Raw genomic sequence first — 13,228 nt, forward strand, 5'->3', positions numbered from 1 at the left:
GCTCTCTGCTCAGCAGGGAGCTTGCTTCCCTCTCTCTCTCTCTCTGCCTGCCTCTCCATCTACTTGTGATTTCTCTCTGTCAAATAAATAAATAAAATCTTTAAAAAAAAAAAAAAAAAAAAAAAGAAATGAGGAGACAGACCTACAGATGACAACATGAAGATAGTCACAGGTCTCTAGGCTGCAGAAGGAGCGAGCTAGCTACAAAACAGGACGTATAAATGATTCACTTTATTAAAAGGACACCTGAATTTACTGATTTTGAGAAATACAGATTCACTCATTCAACAGATATATACTGAACTACAACCTATGTATTCATTCAATGTATATATATGGTCTCTCGACAAAAATGTATGGAACCCTGGACATGCCAGGCACTGGATTATCTTTCTGTGTGTGTTTTCTCATGTGTGATATTTATCTGTCTCTGTGCTCTTCACCCACAGGAGGAAACACCTTGAATGCTGCTTCTCTTGGTGGGGGGACAGATTATGGAGCATGTTTACTTTCTACTTCATACATTCCTGCACTGATGGATCAAAGCTAATGCAAGGTGGTAGCTCTTTTATTACCAGTAATCATCCTGACCCAAGTAGTCACCCAATATGCAAAGAACTGTGACAGCTACAGTGGAGAAAACAGCTAGGCCAGAAAACGGCAAAGCCTGCAGAGGATCTACTTACAATTCATAGGAGGGAAACAAAGGATGGGGGAGATGTTCTTTTCTGGGGGAGTTTCTTCACTAGGAGCACGAGTATGGCACTGTGGTTGCGCAGAGGCCCGTCTGGTTGTCTGATGTTTCCTGTGTCATCTGTGTCCACCAACCACAAAGACCATCCTCTCTGGGCATGTCTCCTGACAGCAATTATTAAGAAGTCCCTTGAACTACTCCATCAGACACAGACTGAAAACGATGGAACATTCTGGAAGAGGTTTCCCTGGGTTCAAAAGGCTTAGAGGTGAGCAGAGTGTTGCTGGCAACACTCGTAATTAAAATGTGAGGACGAAAACCTGAGCAGAAGGGCCAAGAAGGAGACCTCATCAGCAGAGCAGGTCAGGTACAGACATCGGGAAGCGGTGCGGATGGGTCGGAGGGTCTGATGCTGCCGGAATGGATGCTCCCAAGGAAAACTGGAAATGGAGATCTTTGGAAAAAATCTATTTTTGCCTCTTCTGCAAATCACTGAGAAACATTCTGTAAAGACTGAAGAATAGGGACCTATGCACATCTGTTTTAAATTCCTTCACTGTAAATTTGATGCACTGTAGATGTATCACAGAAGTATACACCTGTGACATCATGGGCGCACACATGCAGGCTCAGACTCAGACACACACACACACACACACACACACACTTTTCAAAGGAAAAGGGGAAAGAAAGCAAAGGGAGTTCTACACTGTAACACGTAGGTGAAGGGTACTTGCCGATTTGAAGCGGGTCCTCTGAATGTAATTCTATGATGGGTTGTAATAAGAAAGGCTTGACTCTGTGGGAAGATAGGAAAGACAGAAATGAGGCAAGGAGCTCAGATTCAGCAAAACTGCAAACGCCCTCTCCAGAAATAGCAACACATGCTCCTGTTCAAAGCAAGGGCCACTCACTGGCCAGGGCCTTCTGCTCTGTGACATCTGTCCCTGGGCACACGCTGTCACACTTCGGCAGATCGGGGCTCAGGGGAGGTCACTAAGCAGGACACTCTGAATTGGATGTCCACTCTCAATCTCATCAGGAAATAGTGAACACTCAGAAATCACTCGAGAGAGGTCAGTGAGAATTTGCCCGATATTCCAGTGTTTTCCAAGTCATCTCTAGTTTCCCGCCTCTTCTCCAACAAAATGTATAACCCAGTGCTTACTGCTCACAGCTATCTGGAAAACCGACTCTTACACAGACCTGAAGTCAGTACATTTATGTGGTGAGTCCTCTCCTCCAGGATATGCCAAAAATCAGACCTGAGGGACCTGAATCCTCTATCCCAACAACCACACACAAAGGTCAACGCCTTTTCCAGCCTAGAAGCCACCTCTGGGCTTAAGCGAGAGCCCACTTACTCTTATTTCATGCAGGGTTCTACCAAGCTGGATCCTCCTCTGCAGATACACAGTCTTAGATGCCAGGCGGCAACTAAAAAGCATATTTACTGTAACAGAATCTTGTATTTGGAAAGAGTGAAAACCTTGTTTAATAGGATAAACTAAAACAGTCTCATACTTGAAAAATATTTCCAAATGATGAGAACTAGACATCTTTGAAGGACGAACTGAAACTTTTAGGTTCATTAAAAAATTTTTTTTTTAAATATAAGACTTAGCATTTTATTTAAATCACTTAGAAAGAAGGAAGGGAGCACAAGTTAAAACCACCAGGAAGCCCTGACCTTGGCTTGAGGCCAGGGTTTAAATCTCAACTCCACCCCTTCCTCCACAGGTGCCCTGAGGGAAATTCACTTCACGCTTTGAGCCTCGGTTTCCCCACTGGGATTCAGGAGTCTGCTCTGAGCATTGAACAGTCCCATTCAGTGACCCCCGATCCCATTTTGCATGACGCCACAAGAGCTCCGAGCAGGGACAACTGGATGACTCAGTTGGTTAAGCGACTGACTTCGACTCAGGTCATGATCCCAGGGTCCTGGGATCGAGTCCTGCATTGGGCTCTCTGCTCAGCAGGGAGCCTGCTTCCCCCTCTTCCACTCTCCCTGCTCTTCTGCTCTGTCAAATAAATAAAATATTTAAAAAAAGAAAAAAAGAAAGAAAGAAAGAAAAAAGAAAAAAAAAAACCTCCCACAAGAGAGTCACAGACTCGTCCTCAACAGCTCTGCAAACTTCTTAAACCTGACCTCAGGGTGGTACCCAGAATATCTCACATGCAGTAAATGCCTAAGTTTAGCCTCCTCATCACTCACTCAAACAATATTTACTACGCGTCCCTCTGGGCCGGGCACCTCTCTATGTCCTGGAGATAACAAAGAAGACAAAGCACACAGAACCATTCAGATGATCAAACTGTAGGTCATTTCTTTTCAAGGTTCAGACAAATGATGCTCACGGACAGAACTGTCACGACGGAGGGTGTACTGCATTTGGAAGACTGCTCCACAGGTTGGAATGAAGATGCCGGGGCCAGTAAGAAAGTGGGGAGGGGTCCAAGAGAAGAGCCCCCTAAAATGAGGTCCCCAGCATGCAGACCAGCCCATTACTAACCGCTGCCTCTGAATCTACCCAGCTCTGTTGTCTGGTCCAAGCCACACTTACTTGATGCTGTGTAGCTTTCTCGTGACTATGACCGGAAAGTCAACCTCAAAATATTTTCTTGGGAGAAGATCTTCATCCTGAGGAAAAATACACAGTAAGTTTCCTAATTCTATATCCCCTCATACATTTACTGACCATCTTCATGCACCGAGTACTAAGCCCCAAACAGCAACAGAGTATTTCAGGGCCCAAATCAGGAACGATCCAGTGAAAAATGCATGTTTCAGGTGACTTCAGTCTCCGTGTGGAGAACGGACGGAGAATGAAAGTTAGGAGATGCTCACAGCCGTCCAGGAAGAAGGTCCAGGGAGGAAGTCATGGGGAGCCGGAACTGGGGGAGCCGCCACTGGGATGGAGACAGGGAGGCACTGAGAGGCCCTGGGGAAGTAGGACCTAACAGACTTTGCCAAAAAGCAGACAGAGACAGATTAGGGAGGGTCAGGAAACCGATGTGGGGGTGGGGCCAGCATGTGGGGGATCAAACAGGATACAACAGCAAATATCACAAAGCACCCGCCACGGTGAGGGCAAACACTGTCTTATGCTACATTTACTTTTTCCTGTGTGAGGAGAGTGTGGTCGGGGAAAGGGCAGGCACTCTGGAGCCGGGGAATGGGGTTCAGATCCCAGCTCAGCCACTTGTCTGCTGGGAAGTCACTCAACTCCCTGGGCCACGCTTTCCCCATCCACACAGTAGAGAAGGGACAGCACCTCACAGGGCCGTGAGGAGTCCTGTAGAAATAAATACTCCAGCGGCACTCACAGCAGGACCTGCCAGAGTAAGCGGCATGGGTGGGCTTTTATGATGTACTGACATGCGTACACAGATGTGCAGCCTGTCCTGGGCTGTATGTTTATTTCTACTGTGGGCTGCAGTAAAGAAAGTGTGAAAGCCAGACACACAAACGGAAACACACAAACACATACACTGAGTCAAAGAAACACATCTACACAGACCCACACACAGGGACATGTAGAGACACACAGACCCCACACAGAGACACACAGAGACAAAAGAGGCTAGGATATACATGCAAAGATACACAGACACACACATGCAGGTACACACACCCACACAGAGACACAGACACACGCTCACGGCCCCGATCCCCCATCTGTGTCCCAGCCTGGTCACGCCCTAGCCATCTTAGCACGTTCTCTCCATGTCTGCCATGGCCAGTCACTCAGCCCTGATGACTATTCTATTCTTTTTTTAAAAGATTTTATTTATTTATTTGATAGAGATCACAACTAGGCAGAGAGGCAGGCAGAGAGAGGGGAGGAAGCAGGCTCCCCGCTGAGCAGAGAGCCCAATGTGGGCTCAATCCCAGGACCCTGGGATCATGGCCTGAGCCGAAGGCAGAGGCCTCAACCCACTGAGCCACCCAGGGCTCCTCTGATGACTATTCTTGAACGCATCCTCTCCTCAACTCCCAGCTGCAGCGACACCCCTTTCTGGCCTCTTCCTACCACACCCTGTGTGTCGCCTGCAGCAGCTCCTCACGACCCTACGGCCTAGCATGAAACAAGGTGCGCCGCACCTGCTGACTTGTTCGGCATCCCCCCCACCCCATGTATTCTCTGAACATCCGTGTCCACCCGTACTTCTATTCCAGAAATACAGAGCCAGTTTGCTCAAGGGGAAAAGACGAAAGCAAAGCCAGGAGCTGGCGTCCAGAGTCTGGCCGCGGTGTCGCTACTGCAGCCTGGGAGGACACCCCCGTTTCTGACGTGAGCCGCTGCACAGCAAGAGCACCGTGAATGCAGACAGTCACCTGCGACGGGAAGCAGAGACTGACCCCGGGGTCAGCATGATGGGGACAGAAATCACAAGCGTTTCCTAATAGGAGGGGACCCCGAAGGGTGAGCGTCAGAACTGTAGGTCCAGCTACTGCCCACCCTTGTGGAAAATCTCGGGGGGTCTGGTTTGCGGGAGAGGCAGGGAGAGAGGGAGACAGGAGGGCAGAGAACAAGACCGCTTCCTGGCGCTTCAGAAGACCCAGGCCGGGCCATCCCCACCGTTCACACTCACAGCTGCCACGCGTGCCTGGTTCGGTGCGGAACGCGGCGATGGACGAGCCCGATGAGGTTACTGGGAGGAAATGTTTAGGGAAGATGAGGACGTAACTTCTGCTAGGATACCCCACAACACCCTTCCAGAATGTTACTCCCACGATAGGAAAGGTTAAGGAGAGTCTAAAATTCCAAGACAAGGGCACCTGGGTGGCTCAGTGGATTAAGCCTCTCTGCCTTCTGCTCAGGTCGTGGTCTCAGGGTCCTGGGATCAAGCCCCATGTCGGGCTCCCTGCTCAGCGGGGAGTCTGCTTCCCACTCTCTCTCGGCCTGCCTCTCTACCTACTTGTGATCTCTTTCTATGTCAAATAAACAAATAAAATCTTTAAAAAATAAAATAAAATAAAATTCCAAGACAAATGAGAATGATTGAAAGCAAATGAAGGACAGCATACACTCCTATGTCCTGTGCTGGACTTCTTACTTTATTATAAGGAGCGTTCCCTCGGGGCGTCTGGGTGGCTCAGTCGAGCGAGTGGCCAACTCTTGATTTTGGTTCAGGTCATGATCTCAGGGTCATCATGGGAACGAGTCATGTATCAGGTACCCAGGTATCAGATACTTGACCCTCAGAAGAATTCTGAGCAAGGGGTCACTGTGGAGGGAAAGCTATCCAGAGGCACACCTGGAGCCTCTAAGGAACAGACATCTTCTTTCTGGGCTTTGGCAAAGGAACAAAACGGCTGCGGCAGTGACACTTCCAGTTTTGGTTCTGGGATTCCTTAAGTGCATCTGACTCCTATTTGTCAGGAGCTGGCATGTCACAGGAGGCGTGGAGGACACCCAGGATGGGGCCTCAGTCCCAGACAGCTCCAGGGACAGCCGTGAGGAAGGACAGCCCTTGGATTCAAAGGGGATCCCGCAGGGCTGACTGCAGCACAGGCTGCCCAAGGTGACACCCATCCCCTGGGTCCTTGATCCTTGGGTTGTGTGGAAATAAAAATTGGGAGACACATAGAAGCCAAGGTTCCTTAAAGGGGTTCACTACCCCATGACTCTTTATCTGTGATGGTACTGGCTTTCCCAGGCCCTACTGCTGCCTGCTGCCAGAAGGCGGGAGCCTTCAACTGTCCCCACAGTCTTGGGCCCGAGATCATACAGAACAAGCTCCCACCGTGGTGCAAGCAGAAAGCCTGTGACCCACTGCTAAGCCTCTGCTGGTGCAGCCGGGGGACCACCCAGGGTGGAAGGTGCATGAGACCATGAGACTGGCAGACAAAATTTGCTCCACACTGTCTAGAAGCATAGATCTCTCAATTCAGGGATTAGCAAACTTGCTGCAAATGACCAGAAAGTATTTTAGCCTTTGCAGGCCAGATGGCCTCTCCTCAAACTACTCAACTCCACTGTCGTGCTGGTAAAGCAGTCATAGAGAAGACTTAAGTAAATGGGAGTGGCTGTGTTACAATGAAACTTTATTTACAAAGACAGGTGGGTAGGCAAAATCTGGCCTTTTCCACCTAGGCTCTGAAACGCAAACAAGCATTTTTTTTTTTTTTTAAAGAAACTTAAATTAAACAAACAAACAAACCCTTTAGAGCAATATGATTATCAAACAAGACACCTCCACAGTCTCTTTCCTACGCCGGGCTATTTGCTTTCTCACTTCGGACAGATAGCCATTTTCTTGGAAGGGGTACCTAAGTCTCAAGTACCTTGAAAGGAAAGAAAAATGTCAGATTTATTCATTATTAACCCATTACTGACAGGGGAAGAAACCAAACCCCGGGACCAAGTCGAAAGGGTGTGGGGCTGAGAGGAGGCATTCCTCCAGTGGCTTCTGCTCACATGCACACATTCCGTCCCTGCATTCTGCTCCAGCTCCTTCCACCACACCATGGTCACTGAGGTAGAGACGCACCACCGACTGACGGACCACAAAGACCCCCCGGAGCAAGCACAAGGCTCTGGACAGAGAACAGGGAAGCAACCTGGACTTGCGGGACCTGCAGTCTATTTGCTCCTGGTTCTGCCACTAACCGGACCCGTCTCGTTTCCTGTGAGTGTAGTTATACCTGTGCTTGCTCATTAACAGAGCACGTGAGGGATCAAATCAGGGAATAGGTACGAAAGGCCTCTGTGTCATATCACTATCACTAGCCTTGCACATCTCTAAACTGTAGACACTGTCACGATGACAATAAAATCTTCATGATCATCAACACGGCAGACACAGAGGCTCTGGGGCTCACAATCCCACTGGCAGTGTCTTTCACACGTGCGGAGGACACATCTACAAGGGTTTTTATCTGACGCCCAGTTTGTAACAGGAAAGAATGAGAAGCCAGGCACCCATCCTTCACCAGGGCCCCGGTGACATCAAGTACGTGTCTAAAGGCGGCAGCAGGCCCAAGCAGCTGGGGACAGGGGCACGAGACAGGCAGTCACTACATTCCCTCTGAATATATTTTTAACATTTTGAACCAGCCGGGCACCTTTACAAATGAAACAATTCAGGAAAGAAGAGGGCAAATGTCCATTTACCTTTAGTCTCCAGAAGGTGGTATCCATCCCAGCCCCAAGATTTATAATTTGACAATGACATTCTGTCTTCCGCAGAAATGCCTTTATCAGCTGACTGACACCATGGACTCGAGCAAAATATCCTGAGAGAGAGAGACACAGAGACAAGCCATCACTCAGTGAGGTCGGAAAGCATCCCTCAGAGGAGAAGAGCACAGGAGGATTCTGCTGCTCTTCTTCGAGGTCAGTGATTTTTCTGTGGACTCATGGGAGAAATCAGGACTTTCACATTCTCTCTTTTTTTAAAATTTAAAGTGGCAAGAACCAAAGTAAGTACAATCTATTTAATGGTGTAATTAACTATCTTAAAAATAAAATGTCCCTTAAATTTACATATGAGAGACAACCATATTATAGCAAAACATTGGATCTAAATATTCCTCTGGGAAATGTGCTTTTTTACAGCTAGGTGCAAGCCACTCAAGAGTCTGCAAAATTCCAAGATCGTGATGAAAATACTATTTTGAGGGCAGGAAACGGGAAGGACAAATGACAGAGGAAAAAAGAAAGTCTTATTTCTTACCATGTTTCTGCAATCTCCATCCTGTGTGGGTAGAGCCTCTGTTTAGAAAATGGCCTCACAGGGGTACCTGGGTGGCTCAGTCAGTTAACAGTCTGTCCTCAGCTCACGTCATGATCCCAGGGTACTGGGACAGAGCCCCCCTTGGGCTCCTTGCTAGGTGGGGAGTCTGCTTCTCCTGCTCCCTGTGCCTGCCATTGCCCCTGCTTTGCAACTCTTTCTTTCTCTCTCTCTCAAATAAATAAAATCTTTAAAATAAATAACAAAAATAAATAAAACGGCCTGACAGACCACTTGGGAGAGGGGAAAGCACAAGTAAATGTTGCCTAATAAACGGACTTGTTCAGCTACAGAGTGGTGAGCTGGAGGAAAGGTGGTGAGAAATAAAAGAGGGGAAAAGGAAGATAAAATCTGAGTTCTAAAACACTGCTGCTTGGGACGCCTGGGTGGCTCAGTTGGTTAAGCCACTGCCTTTGGCTCAGGTCATGATCCCAGTGTCTTGGGATAGAGTCCCACATCTGGCTCCTTGCTCAGCGGGAGCCTGCTTCTCCATCTGCCTCTGCCTGCCACTCTGTCTGCCTGTGCTCACTCTGACAAATAAATAAATAAAATCTTTAAAAAAATAAAATAAAATAAAACCCTGCTGCTTAAGTTTTAACTATTTTAAGAACAAAATTTGAGTAGCATTTAGAAATGTTTCACAATGTTAAAAAATAATATTGGGGCACCTGGGTGGCTCAGTGGGTTAAAGCCTCTGCCTTCGGCTCAGGTCATGATCTCAGGGTCCTGGGATCAAGCCCCACATCGGGCTCTCCGCTCACAGGGAGCCTGCTTCCTCCCTCTCTCTCTGCCTGCCTCTCTGCCTACTTGTGATCTCTGTCTGTCAAATAAATAAATAAAATCTTTAAAAAAAGAAAAGAAAAGAAATGTTCCACAATGTGATACAGGAATTCTAGGTCTACTGATTCTCCCAATAAATAATTTGAGCTTGTATTTTAGGTGTCTCTTGTATTTTATGTTTCTAGGAAATAATTTTTTTTTGAGAGTTTTTAAAATAATTTATTATGATGATTATTTTTATAAACATAAAATGTATTTTTATCCCCAGGGGTACAGGTCTGTGAATCGCCAGGTTTACACACTTCACAGCACTCACCATAGCATACACCCTCCCCAAAGTCCATAACCCCACCCCCCTCTTCCGACCCCCCTCCCCCCAGCAACCCTCAGTTTGTTTTGTGAGATTAAGAGTCACTTATGGTTTGTCTACCTCCCGATCCATTTGGTTTCATTTATTCTTCTACCTTCCTAACCCCCCATGTTGCATCTCCACTCTAGGAAATCATTTTTAATGGATGTTACAGAATATCATCCACAACAGACTGGATATTGAAACAAAAACTTTAAAGATGCTCACCACACCCTATCTGGGCCACAACATGGAGATGCCAGCCCAGGCAGAGAGAGAAGGAAGGCAGGCCGCTGACATGCTGCCTGGGGCACCCAGGTCCCGGGGCTCCAAGGGGGCATTCCCTGCCTCCGGTTAGAAAAGCTGCCTCAGGAGCCCGGGACAGAGGCTTCAGGCCTCTTAGGCAGGCCTGGCCCCATCTTCCTAAAGCCTGGTTCACCCTCAGCTCAAAGTAAGGTGCATGTCCTTACTGTCAGGGACCACCACTTTAAACTTTCTTTGCATTTCCTACAGAATCTACCCACAAGCTCCATCTTTAGGGCCAGGACTCCCTGCATGCCCAAGCACTTGGGGTCATTTGGCTAATTTCTCAATCTGATTGGGAATGAGTCACCCTCCCCTCTCAAATCCTTTCACTGCCTTGACAGAAAGGGCTTGCAGAGCCTAACAGTGTTACTATCACTTTAAAAAGGCCAAGAAAGGAATTCCTTACTTAAACAGACAGTTCACAGTAAAAGATAATGTAAATGGCCTGAAACATATAAAAATGATTTTCAGCTTCACTCCTAAAATAAGAGGAATATAAAATAAAACTACTTAAGATACCATTTTTCATGAATCAGATTTTCACAAATCAATGAAAAGGTTCCTAATACACGGTGTTGGTGAGGATGCTGGGAAATGAGCACTTTCATATGCCCCTGGAGAGAGTGAACACTGGAACCCTCAATTTTGAAGAATGAATCCCTAAAACCTCAGGCCTCTGGGCTGATGAGGGGACGTTGGGAAGGAGGGGGTCACTTGCCTCTGTTAATTTCGGGGGCCTTCCTCTCCTTAGACAGTCTTACAAAGTGCTGAATGTATGGATCATGCCAGTAGCCAAGGCTTACTGCAAACCTAGAAGGGAGGAAAGGAGGCAGGTGAGTCGAGGTCAGTAGGTTCTAGCCCAATTCTCAGCAACCAGGTCAAGGACAATCAGCTACCTCCATAGACCAACACAGGAACGTTTCACGCTCCATTACGAATCTCAGCAGACTCAGTCGTCTGTCTCGGAGCTCCTCATCGCCCCACCCCTCCCCAGCAGCTATTTCTTCTCTCTCTTTGCTCAGGTGCCCAACTCCTTTCCCAGGACCCTGCAGAGCACAGCACCTCACCTCATACCTCACCTAGAAGACCTGCCACCATTTATTCCCTCAGCAAACTCACTGGCAAGAGCCAGTCAGACAACTCTGCTCGACCACAAGTTCTGTGTCCATAGGAAAGGAAATCCAAGATTGTTTCCTAAAACTCACAAATGACTACTTAAGCCTTTCCCCAAGCTCTGTATTAGGTACCAGTCCTTCCACATCTCTCAGGAAGGTCATAGTGGGAAAACCAGGAACCAATAAACACAACAGCTACAACCTAGAAACTGGTGCAGCAGCCTGAACTCTGGTCTACACAACCTGGAAAATGCTATGGTAGCCTAAACTCTCCCTGGTCTATATTACAAGGAACCAAGGGTTTAGTGTTCTAAACCAGAAGCAAAAGCCCAGCTTACCAGTGGAGGTTTTCTGCCAACTGTAAGGAACCAGTCTTAGGAAAACAAGAAGTAGTGGAAGGAACCTGGATCCCTAAGGCCACGTGAAGCCATTTTGGCCCTTGCCCTCAATGGAAGTTAAATATCTTTATCACTGAAACTAAATGGAAGGGCTCCTGGGTGGCTCAGCCAGTTGAGCGGCCAACTCTTGGTTTTGGCTCAAGTCATGTCTCGGGGTCCTGGCATCAAGCCCAGCATCAGATTCCATCCTCAGTGGAGAATCTGCTTCAGGATTCTCTCTCCGTCTGCCCAATACTCTATCAAATAAACAAATCTTTTCTTAAATATAATAAATAGATCAAATGCAGATGGTCTTCTGTTACATACAGCCTCAAACATCCTAAGTGCTATCCTGAGCATATTATCTCATTTCTATTCACTTGGTGAGTAAGATGAAAGGGGTAGGGAGCGTGTGTGTGTGTGTGTGTGTGTGTGTGTGTGTATGTGTTTTCACCCAACTAGGTTCTGAGTTCCCAGAAGCAGATAGACATCATATGTTCTCATTATATACACTGACAAGGGTTACTCCTGCCCTGACTATGGTCTGTGGTGATCCTGTACATGTCCCCACCAGTCTCCCACAGATGGTCATGAGCCCACTGCAGCAAATACCCATAGGAAGCACGTACCTTCGGCTACACAAGGCAGCAACTCAACACAGAAACACTTCAAGTACGCACGAAGAGACACAATTACCTACAAGCCCAGACTGTCAAGGCAAACTGACCCACAGAGTTTTACAAGGGTGAACATACTCCATTGTCTGAAACAGTGCTTTTCAAACAAAGGATTGTGACCCACCCATATCATAAAATCAATGTAATAGTCTGCGAATCCCGGGCTTATAAGATGCAGACGACAAGAGTTAAACAGAAAGTATCAGTATGCATTAAGAGTTAAAGATTGTTTTGTGAAGCTGTCATTGAAATACGTATTCGGGGTATAAGTGCCATGAAAAATCTCTTCTCCAACGAAACAAAACAAAAGAGACTCTTCAACACACAAAGCAACCTAGAGATTGCTAGAGGGAAAGTGGGGGGAGTGAAACTGGTGATGGTGGATAAGAGTACATATTTCCGCTTATATAAATAACTCACAAAGATGAAAAGTATGTTAGGAATATCGTCAGTAATACTGGAATAACACTGTACTGTGACAGACGGTGACTATTTGTAATCGTAGTGAGCGCTGAGTAATGTATAGATGTGTCAAATCACTATGCTGCACACCTGAAACTGACATAATGTTATACAGATCAACTATACTTCAATAATTAAAAGAGAGAAAATTGTATTCTCACCGTTCATGGTATGAAGAGCACTGTCCTCAAAGGCATCATCTAGTACCCTCTAGTGGTAAGAGCCATATCTGCAGTTGAGAAAGACCCATAGACCAGTGAGAATAGTCCTCAAACATGGATGTCAGGTTGGAAGGGGCCTTCCCAATGACCTGGTCAACGCTGACATCCAGGGCAAGAACCCTTCAAACAACACCAAGCCACCGCCTGAGCACGCCCTACAAAGAAAGCACTCGCTCCACCGCTGAGCAGCTCTACCTGCTGAAAAGCTGACCAAGCTGCTTTCCTCTAGGAGCTCCTCCCTGGACTTCCTACTGCCCTCTCCTGGATGACACGGAGCAGCTTCTGTATCTGCCCTCAGCCAGCCCTATTGATCCAGACAAGCAATACTTGTTGAGTGTCTGCAAAGTACCAGGCATTGGGAATACAGCAGGAACGCTGGAAAGAGATAGAGACAAAGAGAAGTAAGAGCTTATGCCAGATGAAGGACAACAGCATGGGGATGAAGGACCTGCATCAGACAAGGTCGGAGGGCAGGCCTCTCTGAAAAGGGTCCCACAGAGTTGGAGA

General features: G+C 47.2%; 1 protein-coding gene across 3 annotated transcripts in view; it reads right to left on the reverse strand.

Annotated features, from left to right (window-relative positions):
- Window positions 1–13,228, reverse strand: part of LCMT1 (leucine carboxyl methyltransferase 1) — a 66,791-nt gene that overhangs the window by 36,923 nt on the left and 16,640 nt on the right. For 2 of the 3 annotated variants that reach the window (XR_004281686.1, XM_032326877.1), the window contains exons 2-5: window positions 10,588–10,679; window positions 7,816–7,937; window positions 3,259–3,335; window positions 1,432–1,493 (exon numbers count right to left, since the gene is read on the reverse strand). Coding sequence is in view for 2 of the 3 variants with exons in the window: in XM_032326877.1 (XP_032182768.1) it covers window positions 1,432–1,493; window positions 3,259–3,335; window positions 7,816–7,937; window positions 10,588–10,679 (353 nt within the window). In the remaining variant the exon portion in view is untranslated. Of the gene's footprint in view, window positions 1–1,431; window positions 1,494–3,258; window positions 3,336–7,815; window positions 7,938–10,587; window positions 10,680–12,661; window positions 12,730–13,228 lie in introns of all 3 variants that reach the window. The other variant, XM_032326878.1, reaches the window with a different exon arrangement.

The sequence above is a fragment of the Mustela erminea genome, chromosome 20 (genome assembly GCF_009829155.1).
Source record: "Mustela erminea isolate mMusErm1 chromosome 20, mMusErm1.Pri, whole genome shotgun sequence".
Classification (NCBI taxonomy): domain Eukaryota; kingdom Metazoa; phylum Chordata; class Mammalia; order Carnivora; family Mustelidae; genus Mustela; species Mustela erminea.